General features: G+C 39.9%; 1 protein-coding gene across 3 annotated transcripts in view; it reads left to right on the top strand.

Moving 5' to 3' along the window:
• tmf1 (TATA element modulatory factor 1) overlaps positions 1-23559 on the top strand; it is a 104439-nt gene that overhangs the window by 70663 nt on the left and 10217 nt on the right. For 2 of the 3 annotated variants that reach the window (XM_087994432.1, XM_087994430.1), the window contains exons 10-16: positions 42-198; positions 4340-4532; positions 11459-11528; positions 11607-11699; positions 12179-12298; positions 20842-20994; positions 23281-23406. In XM_087994432.1, the coding sequence (XP_087850558.1) occupies positions 42-198; positions 4340-4532; positions 11459-11528; positions 11607-11699; positions 12179-12298; positions 20842-20994; positions 23281-23406 (912 nt within the window). Of the gene's footprint in view, positions 1-41; positions 199-4339; positions 4533-11458; positions 11529-11606; positions 11700-12178; positions 12299-20294; positions 20385-20841; positions 20995-23280; positions 23407-23559 lie in introns of those variants that run through there. The other variant, XR_015759418.1, reaches the window with a different exon arrangement.

Below are 23559 nucleotides of genomic sequence, written 5' to 3'. Positions count from 1 at the left end.
CCGTTTTATCTAAAATATTAACCAATATGAATTTTTAATAGAGACTTCAGGAAGCAGATAATCGCAACCAGGAGCTGAGCCAAAGTGTTACGTCCGCAAGTCGACCACTGCTGAGACAGATTGAAAACCTGCAGGCTACACTTGTGGCACAGTCAGCATCCTGGGAAAAACTGGAAAAGAATCTGTCTAATCGTCTAGGTAAGGACCAAATTGTTTTGGAATTTCTGATTACTGCAATTGTTTCATAAAATGTATGAATCTGAAGTTAATTAACCAGTAAAACACTTGAGTGTTTTCCAAAAATAAGAACATATATTCGTTAGTAGGATCTTGTAAAATGCCAATTCACAGAATTGTTACATTTCAGAAGAAAGTCATTCAGCTGATCGTATATACACCAGCTCTTCTAATGAGCATCATGATTTGGTGCTATTCTTCTGCCTTTTCCCCGTACCCTTGCACTTTGTGTCTTTTCAATAGTCATCCAATGCTCTTTGAATGTCTCGTTTGAATTTGCCTCCACCCATCTTTTCAGGCAGTGCATTCTAGACTCAAACCATTCGTTGTATAAAAAAGCTATTTGTTGTGTCACATTTGCTATGTTTACAAATTAATTTAAACCTGTGCTCTTTCATTCTTAGTCCTTTTATGAGGATGAATGGTTTATTGCTGTCTATTCTATCTAGACCTCCCACAAGTCACAGAGCCATATAGCACAGAAACGGGCATTTTGGCATAAAATGTCCATGCTGACCATGTTTCCTAAACTGAACTGTCCCATTTGCCTGCTTTTGACCCATATTCCTCCAAACCTTTCCTGTCCATTTATCTGTGCAAAAGTCCTTTAAATGTTGTAATTGTACCCTCCTCTACCATTTCGTATATACTTGTTCTATTTACACACTAACCTATGTGAAAAAGTTGCCCGTAGGTCCCTTTTAAGTCTTTCCCCTCGCACCTTAAATTTCAAAAACCTCTACTACGTCTCTACATAGCCTTCCTCTCTGCAAGGAGATTGGTGCAAACTTTTTAAATCCATCCTTGTAACAGAACTATTTTTGCAAATCTCCTCTATGCTCTCCAATGCTTTCCCCTCATGCTATACTGTGGTGACCAGAACTGTAGATAATATTCCAACTGAAGTCAAACAAATGCCTTGCATATGTTGTTGCTCTTGTACTCTATGGCCTTACTAATACAGCCCAGAATATTGAATGATTTATTAACTGTGTTTTATTATGTATTTACCCTATTGTATTATGTTCTTCCTATAAAAATGCACAACTTTATCTGCCCACTCCACTAATTTAGCAATATCCTTTTGGAGTTCTGCACTGTCCTGTTCACTACATATGTTATTTTCAAGGTTTGTATAATCCACAAACTTTGAAATTGTCTTCAGAACACCTAGATCAATATCATTAACATTTCTTCGGAAAAGCAAGGTTCCCAGAACTGACTCCAAGGGAACTTCACTGCAAACCTTTCTCCAGCCCAAAATACATCCATTGACCTCAACTGTCTGCTTTCTATTAATCAGCTAATTTTGTACCTTCATTGCCACTGAGTCTTTTATTCCATGGGCTATGTACTTTGTACAAGTCAGCTATGTAGCACTGTATCGAATGTCTTTTAAAAGTCCGTTGATACAAAATCAACGGCATCACCCTCATTGACCCCTTCCATTACTACTTTAAAAAAATTCCAGCAAATTAGTCAAATGTCACTTTCCCTTTAGAAATTCATGTTGGCTGTTCATAAACAACCAACCTTTTTCTATGTGACTGCTAACTCTATCCTAAATAATTATTTCTAAAAGCTTCCCCAACCTGAAATTAAACTGATGAGTTTGCAGTTGCTGAACTTATGCTTACAAACCTATTTTTTAAACAAGGGCCATCATGTCTCCAATTATCCAGTTCTCTGGCATCTCACAATTTAGGGAAGACTAATGGCCAGTCTCTTGCAATCTTCACACTGACTTCCTTCAGTTTCTAATCTGGTCCCACTGGCCTGTCAACTATTGATACCCTGTCCAATAATTTCTCTTTGTCACTTTGCATCCAGTGCTTTCTTCCTCTGTCTCCATCGCCTATGTAGCATCCTTGGTAGATGCAAAGTATTCATTTAGCACCTCAGCCATGTCTGCATGTGTAAATCCTTTTTTTGGTCCCTAATTGACTTTGCCAGAGCTTTTAACAGCTTTTTTACTGTTGATGTACCGATCAAAAACTTTAGACTTCCCTTACGTTGCTGCCAGTCTTTTCCCATTATCCCTTTTTGCTGCTGTTATGTGCTTTTCTACCACCTACTGTATTCCTTTTGGCTGTCAATCTTTTTCAAGCAGACACTTGGCTTAATCATGTATTTCCTCCTTCATTTTAATTGCTATTCCCTTTTTCGTCCAGGGTGGCCTGTATTTGTTTGCCCTGCCTTTCCCTTTTGAGCAACTATACCTTAACTGTATGTGAACCATCTCCTTTTTGAAGATAGCCTGTTATTCCTTCGCAGTTTCTTTCCTTGACCTTTTGTTATAGTTTCTCTGGCCCAGTTCCATTCTTGCCCCATTGAAGTTAGCTCTCCCCCAGTTAATTATTTTGACTCTGAATTGCCTATTGCCCTTTTCTACCTTTATTCCAAACTTCATGATGTAATGATCACTGACTCTTAAATGGTTCCCCCAGTGATACTTGCACCTTGTTTCCAAGAACCAGTCTCTCTTTCTCGTTGGACTGGACTCAAACGGTTGTAGAAAACTTTCGTAAATCCAACCTTGAAATGTTTGCCCTCTCCATCCTTAATGCTATCCTGTCCCTGCCTACATTCAGATAGTTAAAAGTCAATTATTATAAACCCTCCGTAATGTTGGCATTTCTCTAAAATTTCCCTGCAGATTTGTTTCGTTACATCTTCCCAGTCTGACGGTCTACAGTCTACATCTTTTTGTTACATCAAGCCAAAGTGATTCTGTACTTGAAACCTTTGGGATGTCCTCCTCCTCCAGTATGTCCAGGTTGTCTTCAACCAATACCATCTCCCCTCATTTCCGACTTTCTGACTTTCTGAACACCTTGTACCCAGATTATTTAATACCCAGTCCTATTTAATACCCTTTCTACATCAGTAAGGTTCATAACTTCCCATATATTAGAAGCCACACATGTCACTTGACTAAGGTGAGCAACCACATTTTAAAATTATTTCCCTTGCATTAACTTTGTTCTATCTTGGATTGCTTATATTATTGTAATGGTTCTGACTTTCCCTTATTCCTGTTGTTTCTCAATTAAATCTGTCTATTGCTACTTCTTTGATAATAATGAGCTTTTCTAATTTACAGCAATTTAAAGACAGTGCCGAATAGGAGTTTCTTACTACCAATGACCTCACAGATTTTCTGTGACTTCACATTTTTTTTCACTCTTTTTCATATTGTCAATAAAAATGAAGTATTGGAAAGATATCTCCAGTATATCCCTATGAGGTTCCTCATAAGCAGTCTGGCTTGAAGTGAAATGTTTACTATATATTTGCTGTTGCAGTCATGCATTAATAAAAATTCAGAGCCGGACACCTACCTGCAGCTTTCCAGCTTTGTTACCGCTTCTTCCCAAATTATTTTTTGTACTGAGAGATGGGGTGGAAAAGAGTTATCTATGTACTTGAAGCTCACTTCTCTGCTTAATAAGTGTTTGCCATTAAAAAATCTTCAGTCACATGGCATTATGGATGGAATGAATGCTTTTCAAATGCTGGGCTTGAATATGACAGAGTAACACATCACCTTTCTGCTAGATGTCCATATTGCTGCTCACATTCTTTAATGTAGCTCTGAAACCCAAAGCAGCAGCCAGCTAGACCCTGAGGTCTGGATTGGGGAGGGGGGAGGATGTAGATAATCTCCCAACATCTGTGTAATCTGGCCTTTGTTGCATTTTTTCACAGAAAAAATACTACTGGCTTCATTCATGCTGTCTTCCATTTTATTCAAGCAACACACTTTTAACAATGCTCAATGATCACCATATCTTGCAAGCAAAATTTGAAGTAAATGTTTAAAGTGTTGATGTGCATAGTACAAACTGTTGAACACAGCTGCTGCAACTTCACCAGTAGTTATTTTGTATTAATAAAATAGATGAAAAGGAAATTGGTAAGCAGGCACGATGAGCATTGCAAACAGATTCACTGACTTAATTCTAGTTGAAAGGCATAAAAAGTTTGTGTAGAATTATTGATTGTTCTAGCAGTATTTATGTGTTTAGTTATCAATACAGCAGCCAACTGAACCCTCAGAGCTGGTCATCCATGCTTATTTATCTTAACTTTTCTTGGCTAGCTGACAGTCAAGCCCAGCTTGCCGCTGCTGTGGAAAAGGAACGGTCAGTCACAGAAGAGCTTCTCACACTCAGGACCCAGGTTTCCTCATTAGATTCACAAAACAGCTTGCTGCGTCAGGAGAAGAGCAGGCTGCAAGCTCAATTAGAGTCTGAGAGAGTCAGGCTTGAGAAGACTGAAGATGAAAGTAATAAGTGAGTAAATTGAAAATTTAATGGCTAATTTACAATTGTGTAATTTGCAGCATAGAAAGGAGCCATTTGCCAACCTAAACTGTTTTATATCTCAAATTATTTCCTCCCAAACAAGTGATGGTCTTTACCTTGAAGGAATTTTGGTAAGGCTCTCCATGTCCTTTTAATTGTTTCAAAAATGTTTTTCTAGTTTTCCCTATTGGTGATTTAACCTTGGTTACCAATATCTCCAATTAAACAGTTCTTCATGATTACTAGCACACATTACCATGTTGAAGAGGTGAAGGAACACAGTTTGGTCAGCCTTTTTTCATTGATTGACTTCTATGGTCGTCATGGGGAATAGTATTCAATAAGTTGTATTTATATAGTGTCGAAAAGTGTGGCACTGGAAAAGCACAGCAGATCAGGCAACATTCAAGGAGCAGGAAAGTTGATGTTTTGGGCATAAGCCCTTCTTCAGGAATGTCGGGGGAAGAGGGAGAGATAATACGCACGCACACACGCCCTCCCTCTCCCTCCCTCACTCTCACACTCACACTCTCACACTCACACTCACACTCACACACTCACACTCACACTCACACTCACTCTCTCACTCACACTCACGCTCTGTCTCACTCACACTCACGCTCTGTCTCACTCACACTCTCTCTGTCTCACACACTCTCTCTGTCTCACTCACACTCTCTCTCACAGACACACACACATACACTCCCTCTCTCTCACTCTCACTCACTCTGTCTCTCTCACACACACACACACACACACTCTGTCTCTCTCATTCTCTGTTTGACACTCACTCACTCACCATGGGTATATGCCTCAAAAGTCGATTCTTCTACTCCTTGGATGCTGCCTGACCTGCTGTGCTTTTCCAGTGTCACACACTGTTCAACTCTGATCTCCAGCATCTGCAGTCCTCACTTTCTCCTAGTTGCTGTATTTATATAGTGCCTTTAATGAGCATTGGGAGTGCCAAAGCACTTTATAGCCAAAGTACTTTTGAAGTTATAGCGTACGAAATACAGTCATTAATTTTCACACAGCATGCTTCTTCAAAAATGTAATAATTGACCAGGATGTCAGGAATGTCATCTTTGAAAGAGTGCAATTGGATCTTTTACATCCATATGTAGGTTCAAGCAGAACCTTTGTTTATCATCTCATCTGAAAGATTGCACCTTTGACAGTGCAGACTCCCTCAATACTGTACAGTTGTGCTTAAATGCTGGAGTAGGAGTGGCATTCACAACTTTCTATCAAAGATGGATTGGTTCTACCAGCTGAGCCATGGCTGACATAAATCATAGAATCCCTACAGTATGGAAGCACATCCTCCGAAGAGCATTCCACCCAGACCCACTCCCCTCTCCTATCCCTGTAACCCTACATTTTCCATGTATAATCCTGCACACTTTGGGCAATTTAGCATGGTCAATCCACTTAACCTGAACATCTTTGGACTGTGGGAGGAATCTCATGCAGATATTGGGAGAATGTACAAACTCCACACATATAGTCACCCCGGGATGGAATTGAACCCAGATCCTGGGCGCTGTGGTACAGCAGTGCTAACATACATGGTTCTGGAAACACAAGTTGCTGAATTAATCCCTATAATTTGCTCTTACTTCTGTTATCATGTTAATTATTTGTCGTTGTACCATTAAAAGGCTTTATAATTCTTATAATAATGGAATATCCAGAATTCCTACAACACTTCCCAACGTGGTGTATCCAAAATATTCAGCATTACCTATTTTCTGTTATATTCCTTATTTCTGTATATGTATTGCTGATTTCCATTTCTATTTCTCATCTGTTCCATTTATGTTCTCAACTTTAAAGATATATGTATCTTTGCTGTGAGATCTCACTGTCCACCCATTCTTAAGAATTAATGAGACATCACAATTTTTAAAGTTTAATAACTGTCATTTATAGATTTTTAAATTTATGCTTTTATGTTAAGATTAGGACAAAATACAAATGAAACTAGCCCATATTCCAATTTATGTCTGTCATACACACAGTAGCTGTTTACAAGTGACCAACATTTTTAGTGAAATTTCTGGGTTTTTTTTCAAAATGCTTCTTTAAATTCTGCATTTATTAGAGAAATTCTTTGTTTTGAGAAGTAATTTATCAAAATGCCACTTGTATAATCTCAATGCCATGCATTGACCACAACAACTGCAGTAAGATGGGATCATGAATAATAATCTTTATAAGTAGATGTGTACTTAGAGGGACATAAATAAATCCTTCTAATCTGCAATTAATGACTGTAGGATTCTGTTCATCTTTGAATATATATTGCAGAATACTGAACAGCTTATAAATTAGATGTGAGGCTTTCCAGTAGCGCTCAATTTTTATTGTGGCCTTATTTTCCATAAATCCTATTGTTAGTAATTTGATCCAGTAAAAGTTTCACAACTACTCTCTCACTCCATTTCCTACCCAACACAGAAGTGGTTTCTCAATTGAACCAAGCTTGAGACAAAAGACACAATGAAAGGTACAGCATTTCAATTGTGAAGTGTGCAGAATACAACTGTTAGCAGCATTGCTAACCATTGAGCCCATGGTGGCAGTGTAAATGCAGGGTTATGGGGATAGGGTGAGAATCTGGCTCTGGGTATGATGCTCTTTGGAAGGTCGATGCTGACTTAGTGGGCTGAATGGCCTCTTTTTGCACTGTAAGGATTCTAACTTAGAAGTACACCACTTGTATGCAACTCAGCACACCTCCAACCTTTCACATATTTGAAATACCTTGTGTGAGCATTCATTGTCACAGCCTACTCTAAATATAAAGGAAATTACCAAGACAGGCTATATTTAGCAAACATTGTTATATGACCTATTGAATATATTTATTGCTATCCATGAAGATATAAACTTGAACTACAGTTTAGAAGTCCTCAGTGCTTGTAGTATTTGTATCACTCCAGTAACATTATCAACTATCACATGATTTGACATTGGGGACTAAATGCTAATGGATACCCTCAAGTTTGGGGCTTTCTGTCGTGTCGGCTAAATGGGGGAAGTCCGTTTTCTAAGGCACCTCTGCTTTACTACACAGAGGAGTTGTAACCTGTGTAAAATCCCTACTTTTATCTATATGTAGGAATATATATATATAGTCATTTTAGATATCCTCCTGCACTTGCAAAGCCCCATGTTTTATGATGAAAATTTAAACTGTACTACACTTAACAGTTCAAATTTTACATTGCATAACGAGTAATGTATAAGTATTTCAATTTGATGATCGTCAGATCACGGTTCTTTTGAAATATGTTGATAATACTCATTTTACAAATTACAATTCACTAACATTTAGAGACTGATCTTAATATATTGTTACTTTAGCTACGCAATGAATAAACTATTTGCCTAAGTAGATCTTAGTTTTGATCTGTGCTGAATTAGCTCATATCAAGTGGGTGTATTGAGGCAATAAAATTGGTTTAAGTCACCTGGAATACATTAACGTTGATGAACATTTGGTCCTGAACACTGTTGTTTTATAATTACATTGTTAAGTGACATAGATGAAACAAAAATGTTATATAAAGATAAATTGTCTTCCAAAAAAAGTACTGCACTAATGCAATTTGTATTGGTTACATTAAGGGAATAAATTTTAAACTGGGGTTTGCATAATATGACCCGTTTAGGTCAGTCTTGCCTAAGTAGATTCAGTAGTGCCATCTATTGGGTCTCTTTGGTAATTCATACTTCAAGACTACTTCAATAAATCATAATGATATTTTCTTTCCAGTATCATATTAACATAGTTGCTGATTCCCAGAAACATTTCCAATAATCCTTAATGGTTATGCATGATGAACATTTAGCTGTAATATTATTGCATTTAAAATATTATTTTGCCCAATGGTGAATGTATATTTTTTACTATCCAGGAATTAAGTATGTAATGCAGGCATGTTCAACTTGTGACTTTGTTACTACACATATCCCAATTTCCAGGCAATCTTTAAAATCCAAGCCATTTAGTGCACTTTCATCACTTATTCACAAGGTTGTCTTATTTGAATTATGTGGACTGAGTAAGTTAGAGCGGCTGCTTTTAGTGCTATATCAATGGTACGTAAATCCTACCTTTGCGCATCAAGATATGCAATGTAAACTAATAGGAACATGAATGAGACATTTTAGATTCCTTCTGGATGTGTTTTGGGCAGGGCATTTAATACAAGGGCAAGGAGGTATATCATTGGAAAATGTTCCTTGCTCACTGGGGTGGCACTACTGATAGGATAGTATCCCTCCTTTCATTGTGTCTAGTCATAATACTCCCTACCCTCCTCCAAAATGTGCCAAAACTTACTTCCTTTGGAATGCATTTGTGGGCCTTTTTGAGGGTAGGTAGAATTTCCAACCCATAGATTTAAACTTCCGCATGTAATCCCAAGGTTCCCTGGTAGATCACCTATACAACTATAGATCAAAGCTTTAATTCCCAAGTTTCAGCATATTGTGAATGTGAAGCCTCAATGGGGGTGTCATATTTTGGATGAGGTGTTAAATTTAAAGCCTTTTGTGAAGTACAGGATGAGTGGTACCTACTGCATGAGGAAGGCATAAGCATAGCATGACAGGTTTAATAAGGACATTCTTTTACTATCCTTTTTGATCATCAATGCAAACATTTATAATGGAAAATCAGAAGTGAATGCAAACTTAAAATATCTTACAAATCCAGCTATTGTGATGTTGCACAAATTTATCAGTTTCTTCTCAGTTTTTTTGTCTGTTATTTTTTAGATTAGATTAGATTCCCTACAATGTGGAAACAGGCCCTTCGGCCCAACAAATCCACACCGACTCTCCAAAGAGTAACCCACCTAACACTATAGGCAATTTAGCATGGCCAATTCACCTAACCTGCACATCTTAGGACGTGGGAGGAAACCGGAGCACCCGGAGGAAACCCACACAAACATGGGGAGAATGTACAAACTCCACACAGACAGTCACCCGAATCTGGAATCGAACCTGGGTCCCCGGCACTGTGAGGCAGCAGTGCTTACCACTGTGCCACCGTGCCACTCCTTTTACTCTGTCCGCTGTTGTTTATTTTTTCCCTTTTAGATGGAAGCTGCTGAGTGATATAGTCTGATGTGTTGAGGGAAAATCAGCAGAAGCAAATGCTGGCTGCACTTGGGTGGGGATTTGTGATTAAAACTGGGCCTTAGTGATGCCTTTCCCATTGCCTTCCTAGCTTTTTCATTAATGGTGTTGCTCACCTTACCCTTTACTCTTTATTGCTCTTAACCCCCCTATGTAGCTAACAACTTGCTGAATTACCCACGGCTATTCTGAAGAAAAGTCACACTGGACTTGAAACGTTAACTTCCTTTCTCTCCACAGACGCTGCCAATCTGCTAAATATTTTCTGAGATTGCCCCATACTAGAAACGTGATTCCTTCCTGACCTTGCAATTTAAAGTTTCTCCTAAACTTTGCTTCAAAAAATTAACTTCCTTTTCAAAAAAAGGGACCGTTTGATAGTTTGTTTCTTAGTTCCTTATTAGTAGTGAAGTTAACAGTTGGTGAACTTCAAAATTGAAATGTTACCATATGAACTAACTTGAAGACCTCTTCTCTTTGCAGTATTGCTTCCTGTTTTTTCATTCAGACTAATGAACTCTTTCGAGTTTACAGAATATGAGCACAAGTTGCAGCAAATACACATTCAGTTAACTATCATTATTTCTCTGAGACTTGTGCATTACCTCTTTAAAAAATGAAAAACACTCAAGTATCTCTTTCTTGTTAACATTTATCCTTTTTTTGCCCTTGCTGTAAATATAAGAAAAACATTCCTGTGCTGCTGACTTGGCATTCCAGAAAATTAGGTATTTTGAGTGGAATTTAGGTGCTGGGATGGTGGGCCCTTCCACTGGCTGGAGAGCCAACGGCAGTTCTGTTGTAGTCATTTCTGGGAGCTCTGTTAGTATGAAATACTGCATAGGCAGTCAGAGGGCTGCCCTTTGGGTACCCAGCTCCAGCAGAGGGAGTTTCCCTCAGGAACTTCGCCTACAGGGTGTTGAGCCCTGTGATCAGAGACGAGCAATTCCTTAGTACTAGCAGTGTCACCTGGAACAGTGGCCAGTACTGGTATTACAGTAGACCCAAGGATAGGGATTGGCCCTGGAAGCTAGGTAAGAGAAGCACCTATAAGGGGGAAAAGCGGGGTCACTGTAAAGGAAAATGAACTTTTCCTGTAGATTCCTCCCTTGCTGCCAGTGGATCCCTCCAGCATACCTGCCAGGGTTAACCTGGGAGTTTACTTACACTCACTCTGAACAACTTCTCTTTCCAATCCTCCCACTTCCTCCAAACCAAAGGAGTAGCCATGGGAACCGCATTCCTGAAGAAGGGCTTATATCCAAAACGTCGATTCTCCTGCTCCTTGGATGCTGCCTGACCTGCTGCACTTTTCCAGCAACACATTTTTCAGCTCTGATCTCCAGCATCTGCAGTCCTCACTTTCTCCTAGTTTACTTACCGAAGAAGGGCCTGTGCCCGAAACGTCGACTCTCCTGTTCCCTGGATGCTGCCTGACCTGCTGTGCTGTTCCAGCAATAAAGTTTCAACTTACACAGTATATAATTGAATAGTTCCATATTTACATAAAGTCCATTATAAAGGTGAACATAGGAATTGATAATGATTTTTAAGAAGGTTCTCACAAAAATGTGGCATAAATGTGGAAGTGTGAGGTCTTTAATGAGACAAAGATTGAAATCTATTTTGTCCTAAATTAGAAAGTTCAAAAGCTGTACAAATAACCTACGTTTATAAATTCAAACTGTATTTTATTTCATTAGTCACATTTAAACTAAATAGTTTTTATTTCTATAAAATATGTTCATTAATTTCAGGCATCATGTGGAGTTTGACAACCTGAAGACTGAGTACATGAAGGCCCTTGAAGAAGCAAGGAAAGAAAAGGTATAAATAAAATCAATCTGGTAATTCAGCTGGATCAGTGTCTCTCAATCTTTTCTCATGATATTTCTCTCATGTTAGATTGCCTTGACTAATCTATTGGAAATGGAAAAGTTGAAAGTTGAACAGGAAAAAAAGAAAGCAATTCTTGCACAAGATGCATTAAAAGAGAAGGTATTCAACTGATGTTTTTTAATATTCTTGATTAGAATTAGCACTTGGTATATCGAATTGATGTCAAGATTAGAGTGGTACTGGAAAAGCGCAGCAGGTCAGGCAGCATCTGAGGAGCAGGAAAATCGACGTTTCGGGCAGGAGTCCTTCATCAGGAATGAGGCTGGGTGCCCCGGGAACCCAAGGCTCCTAGCCTCATTCCTGATGAAGGACTCCTGCCCGAAACGTAAATTTTGCTGCTCCTTGGATGCTGCTTGACCTGCTGTGCTTTTCCAGCACCACTCTAATCTTGACTCTAATCTCCAACATCTGCAGTACCCACTTCTGCCTATATCTAATTGATGGTTGGATGTGTGAATACTTGGAATTGCAGTTATTGACATAAATTAGAAGTGCTTGGACCATATCAAAATGTCATTGTTTTTCAAGTCCTGTGTGTATTTTGTTTCATTTTCACTAATTCTACTTTTCTTCCAAAGGATCGGAAGTTGTTTACCAATCCAGGGCTGGAGCCAGTGCCAAGTACTCCAACACTCTCTCGATCTAGTTCTGTCAGTGGTGCTGAGATGGCGTCGTTACAGGCTTCTATAAACTCTCAGGTGGGTATACCTGATGCTACAGTAATGTCTTTTGAGAGAGACATGAAAAAAGCAGGACAGGAGCAAAAAGAGACGTACCTGGAATTATAGCACATGTTTAACCTGATTAAGAGATTTAGCTCGGTGTTAGAAAACAAACAGTAAGATTAATGGGTATATGCTTGAATTTGAAGTTTGTGTCTCGTAGCATCTAACAGGGCCTCAACTATAAGATAGAGAATTGTGTATCCAAGTTTGTTGACTCAGTGATAAGTGGTATTGTTGGGAGCATAAAATTACAAACATGCCGTGACAATTTAAGTGAATGGAGAAAATGGGGCAAGGGGATGTCAGTGTAGATAATTGTGAAGTCTTCCATTTTAGACTAAAATGGAGAGATCATGACAAGTTGTTAAGGGCAGAAAGCTAGGAATAATAGACAATTAAAGAGTTTGAGAGGTCATAGCACAGAAGTTAAATGCAGTGTAGTAGTCAGAAACAATAAATAAGCAAAAAAGCTAATGGAATGCTAGCCTTTATATGGAAAGAACTGGGATATAAAGGGAATGGTGTTTTTCTTCAGCTAAAAAATCCCTGGTACTATGTGCATTTCTGGGTAACATACTTTACAATGTGTAGCACGGGCCCTTGAAATAGTACAGTACAGATTCACCAGTATGTTAGCAGGGCTTTGAAATTTTAAAAAATGAGGAAAGTTTGTATAAATTAGGTTTGTACTCCCTAGAATATAGAAAATTAAGGAACTTATATGATTAACACCTGGCTCTGTGCCTCAGAAGGGAAGGGGGGAGAATAGGAGAGCGATAGTGATAGGAGATTCAGTGGTTAGAGGAACAGATGAGGTTCTGTAGTCATGAACGAGACTCCTGGATGGTATGTTGCCTCCTGGATGCCAGGGTCAGGGATGTCTCTGATCGAGTCCACAAGATTCTTAAGGGGACGGTGAACACCCGAAGTTGTGGTACACATCAGCAACAATGACATAGCTAGGAAAAGGGATGAGGACCTGAAAAGTGAATATAGAGGGTTAGGTTGAAAGCTAAAAGGCAGGAAGAGCAGTCATCTCAGGATTGCTACCTGTGCGATGGGCTAGTGAGGCTAGGAACAAAGAGCGAGTGCAGCTGAACATGTGGCTGCACAGCTGGTGTAGAAGGGAGGGCCTCAGATATGTGGATCGTTATGATACCTTCTCGGGAAGATGGGACCTGTACAAGAAAGTTGGGTTGCACCTGAACTGGAGGGGTACCAATATCTTGGCTGGGAGGTTTGCTGCAGCTCTTTGGGAGGGTTTAAACTAGTTTGGCAGGGAGATGGAAACCAGAGCTACAAATCAGAGGATGGGGTAGCTGGTGAACAGGCAAATGCAATGTGCAGAGACTTTGTGAGGAAAGATAGACAGTTGAAAGCGCCAAGTTGTAGTCAGTGTGATGGGTTGAAGTTTGTCTATTTTGACGCAAGAAGTGTCAGGAATAAGGGTGATGAACTTAGAGATTGGATTAGTACTTGGAGCTACGTTGTTGTGGCCATTAGAGACTTGGATATCATAGGGGCAGGAATGGCTGTTGGATGTTCTGGGGTTTAGATGTTTCAAAAGGAGTAGGGAGGGAAGTAAAAGAGGTGGGGGAGTGGCATTGCTAATCAGGGATAGTATAACAGCGCAGAAAGGGAGGTCATATGCTCAGTCATTGTGGTGGAAGTCAGAAAAAGGAAAGGAGCAGTCACTTTATTGTGACTTTTTTATAGACCTCCAAATAACAACAGAGATACAGGGGAGCAGATTGAGAGGCAGATTTTCCAAAGGTGCCGAAGTCACAGAGTTGTTGTCATGGGTGACTTCAACTTCCCTAATATTGATTGGATCCTCCTTATTGCAAATAGTTTGGATGGAGCAGACTTTGTCAAGTGTGTCCAGGAAGGATTCCTGACTCATTATGTAGTTAGGCCTATTCGAGGGGAGGCCATATTGGTCTTGGCAACAAACCAGTTTAGATGTTAGAGCTCTTGGTGGGAGAGCATTTCAGTGACAGTGATCACAACTCCCTGACCTTTACTATAGGCATGGAGAAGGATAGGAGCAGATGGTATGGGAAAATATTTAATTGGAGGGGGGATTACAATGCTATTAGATAGGAACTGTGGAGCATAAATTGGGAACACATGTTCTCGGGGAAATGCACCACAGAAATGCACCACAGAAAGGTTTTTAGGAGTACTTACTGCAAGTGCTGGATAGGTTTGTCCCACTGAGGCAAAGAAGGGATGGTTGGGTGAAGGAACCTTGGATGACAAGAGATGTAGAACATCTAGTCAAGAAGAAGAAGGAAGCTTACTTAAGGTTGAGGAAGCAAGGATCAGATAGGGCTTTAGAGGGTTACAAGGTAGCCGGGAAGGAACTGAAGAATGGACTTAGAAGAGCTAGAAAGGGACATGAAAAAGCCTTGATGGGTAAGATTAAGGAAAACCCCAAGGCGTCCTAAGGAGCAAAATAATGGCCAGAGTGAGGGTAGGGCTGATCAGGGATAGCGGAGGGAACTTGTGCCTGGAGTTGGAGGAGGTCGGGGCGGTCCTTAATGAATAATTTGCTTCAGTATTCACTAGTGAGGGGGACCTTGTCGTTTGTGAGGACAGCATGAAACAGGCTGATATGCTCGAACAGGTTGATGTTAAGAAGGAGGATGCGCTGAAAGCTTTGGAAAACATGAGGATAGATGAGTTCCCTGGGCCAGCTGGGATATATGCAAGGTTACTACAGGAAGCGAGAGAAGAGATTGCTGCATCTTTGGCGATGATCTTTGCATCCTAACTGTCTACTGGAGTGGTGCCAGATGATTGGAGAGTGGCAAATGTTATTCCTTCATTCAAGAAAGGGAATAGGGACAACCCTGGGAATTACAGACCAGTCAGTCTTACATTGGTGGTGGGCAAATTATTGGTGAGGATTCTGAGAGACAGGATTTATGATTATTTGGAAAAGCATAGCTTTGTGAGGGGCAGGTCATGCCTCACCAGCCTTATTGAATTCTTTAAGGATGTGGCAAAATGCACAGAGTCATAGAGATGTACAGCATGGAAACAGACCCTTCGGTCCAACCCGTCCATGCCGACCAGATATCCCAACCCAATCTAGTCCCACCTGCCAGCACCCAGCCCATATCCCTCCAAACCCTTCCTATTCATATACCCATCCAAATGCCTCTTAAATGTTGCAATTGTACCAGCCTCCACCACATCCTCTGGCAGCTCATTCTATACACGTACCACCTGCTGCGTGAAAACGTTGCCCCTTAGGTCTCTTTTATATCTTTCCCCTCTCACCCTAAACCTATGCCCTCTAGTTCTGGACTCCCCAATCCCAGGGAAAAGACTTTGCCTATTTACCCTATCCATGCCCCTCATAATTTTGTAAACCTCTATAAGGTCACCCCTGAGTCTCTGACGTTCCAGGGAAAACAGCCCCAGCCTGTTCAGCCTCTCCCTGTAGCTCAGATCCTCCAACCCTGGCAACATCCTTGTAAATCTTTTCTGAACCTTTTCAAGTTTGACAACATCTTTCCGATAGGAAGGAGACCAGAATTGCATGCAGTATACCAACAGTGGCCTAACCAATGTCCTGTACAGCCGCAACATGACCTCCCAACTCCTGTACTCAATACTCTGACCAATAAAGGAAAGCATACCACATGACGAAGGTAGAGCAGTGGATGTGGTGTACATGGATTTTAATAAGGCATTTGATAAGGTTCCCCATGGGAGGCTCATTCAAAAAGTAAGGAAGCATGGGATAAAGAGTTGGCTAGCCCATAGAAGATTGAGGATGGTAGTTGATGGAAAGTATTCAGCCTGGAGCTCTGTGACCATTGGTGTTCCGCAGGAATCTATTCCAGAATGTCTGCTCTTTGTGATTTTTATAAGTGACTTGGCTGAGGAATTGGAAGGGTGGGTTAGTAAGTTTTGGTTAGTAAGATGACATGAAGGTTGGTGGAGTTGTGGATAATGTGGAGGGTTGTTGTGGGTTGAAACAGGACATTAACAGGGTGCAGAGCTGGGCTGAGATGTGGCAGATGGAGTTCAACCTGAGAAGTGGGCAGTGATTTACTTTGGAAGGTTGAATTTGAATGCAGAATACAGAGTTAAAGGCACTGCGGAGGAACAGAGGGATCTTGGGGTCCACATCCAGAAATCTCAACAGTGAGGAAGAAGAAAGCTTTTAGTCAGCACTAATCATTTTATGGAGCCATTCAGAGGCCTGGGGCTTTAGACCCATTTCATTTCCAGTGGCAGTTTGTCAAGCAACATTTGTGGGGGCAGGGATTGGTTGGTAAGAGATTAATTTTTGGGTAGTGAGATTCTTAGGCAGAGTGTCTGCAGTGAAGACTTTAATGCCACTATGTGAATTGATGAAAAGGAATTACAAACATCCATGCCTGTAAACAATATTTTAATGCGTGAAACCAATGAATTATGCCATTGCATTCCAGAATACATGGTGAGCTTCAGTGTTATCTCACTTTTGCTCTATTGGAGAAGTCCCTATATTGAACTGAAACACTTATTACTATGTAGATGGCATAACATAGAGCTCTACAATAGTCATAAAATTAGAGAACAACATCAGTCACTGTATAGATAAATATGTGCTCACAAACTCCTGGGAGCTTCATTAATATTCAATATTAAGCTAAAGACTATAGGCACCAATGCTTTTAATTATTTATTAATAGTTCAGCTCATTATTTGTTTGACACCTTTGAATGTTGTAATGCTGCTGTGCATCAAGTTAGGATAGTTGGCAATACTAATCTGAAAGTATTGGCATCAGTAAAATAATAGTCTTAAAGGAGCTTCTAATAGTTTCTGATTTAAAAAGCTGATTTTACTTTAAATGCAAGATTAGATCTGTTTTACATTTTAATTTGGATTCTTGAAGTCAGCATCACCATTTTCCATAAATTGGTTATAGCATTGTAGAATTTGATAAAACTGAGAGCGAGAGTCACCTATTGATGCAACAAATCCATGGCAGATGCCATCTCCCTGGCCCTACACTTATCCTTGGAACATCTGGACAACAAGGATACCTATATCAGTCTCCTACTTATTGACTACAGCTCCGCTTTCAACACCATAACTCCAAACTAACCCAGCTCCAAACTCTGGGACCTAGGTCTCTGCTCCTTGCTTTGTAACTGGATTCTTGACTTGCTGACCAACAGACTGCAGTCAGTAAGAATAGGCAACAACACCTCCTCCACAATAATCCTCAACCTTGTGCCTGTCAAGGCTTCTTATACTCTTTGTAAACATCCAATATGTGGCCAAATTCTGCCCCATCTCCCTTTCTAAGGTTGCTGATGACACTATTATTGTGGGTTGGATCTCAAACAATGATGAGACAGAGTGCAGGAAAGAGATTGAGTGCTTAACGGCATGCTGTAAAGACACCACCTCGCCATCAACATTAGCAAAAAAAAAGAGCCGGCCATTGACTTCAGGAAGCAGAGTGGAGGGCATGTCCCTGTATGCATCAGTTGTTCTGAGGTGGAGATGGTCAAGATCATCAAGTTGTTGGGGATGACAATCACCAATAATTTGTCCTGGTCCATCCTTGACCTGCTGTGCTTTTCCAGTGCCACACTTTTGGACTGTGACCTCCAGTATCTGCAGTCCTCACTCTCTATTTATGGTCAACAAAGGACGCTAAGAAAATTCAGCATGTCCATAAAGACTCGTAAACATTTTTATAGATGCCCCATAGAAAAAAAACCCTGTCCGGATCTCTCACAGTGTTATATGGCAACTACTGTTCCAAAACCAAAACAAACTACAGAGAGTCGTCAACAGCTCAGTCCATCACGCAAACTAGCGTCCCATCTATTGCATCAGGCAAGCAACCAATGTAATCAAAGGCCCCTCCAATCCCAGTTATACTTGCTGCTACCCTCTTCCTTTGGGCAGAAGATATTAAAGTTTGTATCCAAATACAAACAGATTCAAGAAGAGCTTCTTCCCCACTGTTATCAGACTTTTGAATGACCTATTTAAAATTAATGTTGATCACTGTTTGCAGCTTCTTGGCAGCTGTAACACTGTAACCTGCACGCTATTCTGTTAGCCTGATGTACTCGTATAGAACCATCTGCCTGTAAAGCACATAAGACAACACTTTTCACTGTACCTTGGTACATGACAATAGTAAATCAAACCCAAATTCATCTGGGGAGGTCCAGAAACAAACTTTGACAGCAGAAATGTTGAAAACTAGAAACCAGCATTATATAAAATCAGCTTGAAAATTGCTGCCACAATCCTAGCACAGAGTAAGAAACGTGTGATATTGATCTTGCCATTTCTATCCTGTTGAAATCAATATAAATGACTAGTGCAGTGATGATAGAAACAGGTATTGTTATGATACTACAATAATCTGCACACACTGTTGTTTCAGTAACCAGCTGATTCATTTAACCCCTGTTTCACTCAATGGCACTTTATAAGCTTCTGTGTCATAGTAATTTGAGTTCACCTAATGTAGGAGAAAGATTTGTTTCAATTAATTTGTCTCAATGTACTTCAGAGATAATAGGTTTGACTTTAATTAGTCATCTTGGCAGAAGCCAAAGTTAAAATGGAGCACAGGGTGTGCCCACTCCTTTATAACTGATCAGACTGACAACAATTATGAATTGCTGGAGAACCAGATATTTGGCCCACAATCACCTTTCAGGCAGGGCCTTCTTCAAATATGTACATCAGGTTCCAGTGACACCATCAGAGTCTAAGCTGCCATCTTCACCTGAGGCTTGAGTGTGGCAAGTGTTAGCTTCCTCACCTGGTAAAATCTGCCAGGCACAACAGCCAGAAGAAGAGTCAGTTTTACATTTTTGTTTCTGTTGCTTCTTCTGGGCCTCTGCTAATTGAGGCATCCTCTTCCTACTCCTGGTTCCAGCCAGGTTTAGGATTTCTGCAGCATGACACTTGGTTTACACTTTTCTACGACCCAATTTTGAAGGCAGATTAGTAACCTCCCACTGACTTACTTCAGCCCAAGTATCATTGTTCCATTTGATTTTTCTTTATCTGTTCATGGGATGTGAACATTGCTAAAAATGTGTTGCTGGAAAAGCGCAGCAGGTCAGGCAGCATCCACGGAACAAGAGAATCGACGTTTCGGGCATAAGCCTTTCTTTAGGAATGAGGAAAGTGTGTCCAGCAGGCTAAGATAAATGGTAGGGAGGAGGGACTTGGGGGAGGGGCTTTGGAAATGCGATAGGTGGAGGGAGGTCAAGGTGAGGGTGATAGGCCGGAGTGGGGTGGGGGCGGAGAGGTCAGGAAGATGATTGCAGGTTAGGAAGGCGGTGCTAAGTTCAAGTGGATTTGACTGAGACAAGGTGGGGGGAGGGGAAATGAGGAAACTGGAGAAATCTGAGTTCATCCCTTGTGGTTGGAGGGTTCCCAGCCAGAAGATGAGGCGCTCTTCCTCCAACCGTCGTGTTGGATTTGACTGAGACAAGGTGGGGGGAGGGGAAATGAGATGAAGGGAAATGAACATTGCTAGCAAGGCCAACATTTGTTGCCTTTGGAACTGAGCTTGCTAGACAATTTCAGTTAAGATTGGAGTCAGTTGTTGGCCAGACCAGGTAAGGCCATTGGTAAATTAGATGGACTTTTACAACAATCATCGATAGTTGTTTATGGTAATTAATATTCAACTAACTTTATGTTCCAGATTAATTTAGATTCCACCAGCTGCAATGGTAGGATTTTAGCCCATATTCTTAGAGCAGCATTCTGGGCCTCTGGAATACTATAGCACCATATCCTTATCGTTTCCAGTACTGTACTCTGTTGAGCTGATGTTTCTCTCACTTCACTTTTACCTTCACCTGTAAGTCCGCGTTGATAACTGCATTTCTTTGGTTAAATTTTTAAACTGTTTTTCTTGCTGTAAGGTTTACTATTCCACTTAAAATGAAACAAATCTTTAAATCAAAAACAGAACATGACAAAAATAGTGAGAAAATAAATGGAAAAGCAAGATCAACCAACTGAAACAAACAAAATGAGCCATCAAAAGAACCCTGAAAAGGTAAAGAAGAGTGAAAAGGTGAAATGAAGTCATATCAAAGTGTTCAGGAAGGAAAATAATACATTGCTAATGAAAGATCAAAGAAACATTTGAGCTGAAATTTTATTTTAGTAGAGAACAGAGAGAGAAAAACAAAGTTGGACATGTAAAGTATGATATAATTCCATGGTGAGTCATGGGTGTAACATGTTTCAAGAATATGTAAGATCCCTATATACATGCATACCGTTTAAACAGTCTCCTCCATTGGATATTTTTTTTTTGCAAAGGCTATTTGAAAATCCATTATTTGTTTGAATAAAAATGAATAGAACCAAGAAGAAGTGAAAATAGACATGTTTTGATACTGAACAATCATGGAATATAGTCTCTGATGAAAAAATAAATTAAGTAATGATACTTTACAAAGAATGTTATGTTAAAGCTTAAATATTGACATGTAAGGTACGTTTTACAGGATGATTTATTTGAACATTCATTTGCAACAATGACTGCATCAACAAGTGGTAACAACTTGTATGAAGCCCTCAGAATGGGAGCAGGATCAAGCATCTTTGAGAATCTGCAGTCTCAGCTGAAGCAAAGAGAAGGAGAAATTGCACAATTGCAGGTGGGTGTCAATAAAATGATTAATACATGAAGACATCCATAAAGTGGTGGATATGTGATTTCCTCCAAATTTACAATATTTTGACTGCCTTCTGGAGCAAATGTGTTGATTTTACTGCTTGTATCATTCCCCTCAGCTACAATCAGCTGCATTTAGCTAAGTCCTGCTCTTTTGAAATCTTCAGTGCAACCATTTTCCACTTTTATTGTGTTACAAAATCTGGCCTAAATTAATCAGTTAAAACATGCAACATAGAATGCTACTATGCCAGTCTACTGATCTTGCACTTCATTAGCATGTGGATAGATCACATGAAATTTAATGTAAGTATCAGCACTTTGCTTCTGCAAGTGAGGAATAGTTGCATTCATGTTTTTGATGCATGGTGTAGATGGCTGATAAAATCTTTTCTTTGTCTTCAAGGCACTGTAAGTGAGCTAAGTGCTTCAGTAGAGTCATTGAGATGTACTAGGAGAAAGTGAGGACTGCAGATGCTGGAGATCAGAGCTTAAAAGGGCTTATGCCCGAAACGTAAATTCTCCTTCTCTTTGGATGTTGCCTGACCTGCTGCGCTTTTCCAGTAACACATTTTTAAGCTCATCGAGATGTACAGCATGGAAACAGACCCTTAGGTCCTACATCCATGCCATTCTCAATGGAATTTCATTTTCTATAACCCATTCAGTAAGGCCCCCTCAACCCACTCACTCGTTCACAACCAAAAAGGTTCTTTCTTTTCCTCAATTCCTTTGAAAAAGACAATTTCCTACCCTTACTTTTATTGTGTATTGCTTGTTGACCCTTCAATAAACACTCCTCTTCTTATCCCAAGTATGCATACCATGCCTTCTCAATGAGTTTGATCATTTTATTTTTACACTAGTCAGGGGAGAAGGTAAACGATGTTTATTTTACTAATTTTAGTAAGGAACACTAAATAAAAGAACACTAAAAAGACACATTTTTCTTTGTCCCTTTGGCAGCTTGAACAATACCTGTGGAGAGAGAAAGTTAGTATTTCAGATCAACGACTTTTTGTCAGACATCCAATCGTCTTCTGATGAAAAGATATTGACTGGAAATCTTAACTCTTTCTTTTCCCCATAGATGGTCCCAGACTTGCTAAGTACTTCCAATATTTTCTGCTTTTATATAAGAATTCACACTACTGCTTCTAAGTGTAAAATGTGTGGCTGGAGCCATAAAAGTATGCAAAAGTTGTGGGTTATTCAGTTTGACTCTATTTATTAGCCTTTTTTTTCTTGTTTTCTTGAGTTTTAGCAATTTTAGTAATGAAAGCTTCTTTTAAGAACTTATGTAACATTTTAGGCTACCTTTTATTAAGCAATTTTTTTCTGTATGTTTTTGTTCTCAACTCTATTCAATTGCATTCATGGAATGTCAGCATTGCTGGCTAAGCCAACATTTATTGCACACCCCTAACTGTCCTTGATCCGATTGGCTTGCGAGGTTGCTTCAGAGGGCACTTAAAAGTCAATCTCATTCTTGTGGGTCTGAAGTTAACTGTAGGCCAGACCAAGTAAGACAGATGGAAGATTTCCTCCTGGTTTTATAACAATAGACAATGGTCACCATTAAATGGCACGGGGTGGCATTATGGATCAGGGGTTAGCACTGCTGCCTCACAGCGCCAGGGACTCAGGTTTGATCCCAGCCTTAGGTGACTGTCTGTGTGGAGTTTGCACATTCTCCCTGTGTCTGCATGTGTCACTCTGGGTGCTCCAGTTTCCTCCCACAACCCCAAGATGTGCAGGTTAGGTGAATTGGCCATGCTTAACTTCCCATAGTGTTCAGGAATATGTAGGTGCATTAATCAAGGGAAATGTAGAGGAATGGGTCTGGGTGGGTTACTCTTCGGAGGGTCGGTGTGAACTTGTTGGGCCAAAGGGCCTGTTTCCACACCATAGGGATTCTATTTAAAAAATTCTATAAACTAGATTTTAATTCTGGAAATCTATTGAATTCAAATGGCACCATCTACTACAGTGGTGTTTCAAATTTATATTCCCAGGATATTGGTCTGGGGTCCTGACTACTCGTCCTGTGATGTTATTGCCTTGCCACTGTCATTTCTTATTCTTAAATGGACTCAGTTTTCAATTGGCTATAAAACCTGATTTATTGGAGAGTGAGCAAGATGCACTAACTTCTCTTCTAATTATTTGTACACAGATTTTATATAGTTGAAAGACACTGTTCTGATCTTTATTCTCTCCAAGAATAATATTACAAATAAGCTAAATCAAGCTTTTTAATCTTTTACAGCTTGAAATTTCTAACCTTGAAAAGACTCGAACTATCATGGCTGAAGAACTTGTCAAATTAACAACTCAGAATGATGAACTACAAGAGAAGCTAAATGAAATTCCCAAGTTACGTGTACAGCTTAGGGTATGTCCTGTTTTCTTACACTATTTCATTTAAAAGTATTAACCTGTGATATATTCAGTGATTATCTGAGTCACATAAATTAGGAAGGTTAGCAGATCTCTCTCGTGATGGTGATAAGCTCAGTTGTGTGGAAATGGAGTGCAACTGATCTCT

Source organism: Chiloscyllium plagiosum, unplaced genomic scaffold (assembly GCF_037043375.1).
Source record: "Chiloscyllium plagiosum isolate Xiang-an unplaced genomic scaffold, Cpla_swu_hap1 HiC_scaffold_14, whole genome shotgun sequence".
NCBI lineage: Eukaryota > Metazoa > Chordata > Chondrichthyes > Orectolobiformes > Hemiscylliidae > Chiloscyllium > Chiloscyllium plagiosum.
The sequence above is the reverse complement of the archived record's forward strand: the minus strand, read 5'-3'. Positions and strand labels throughout refer to the sequence as shown.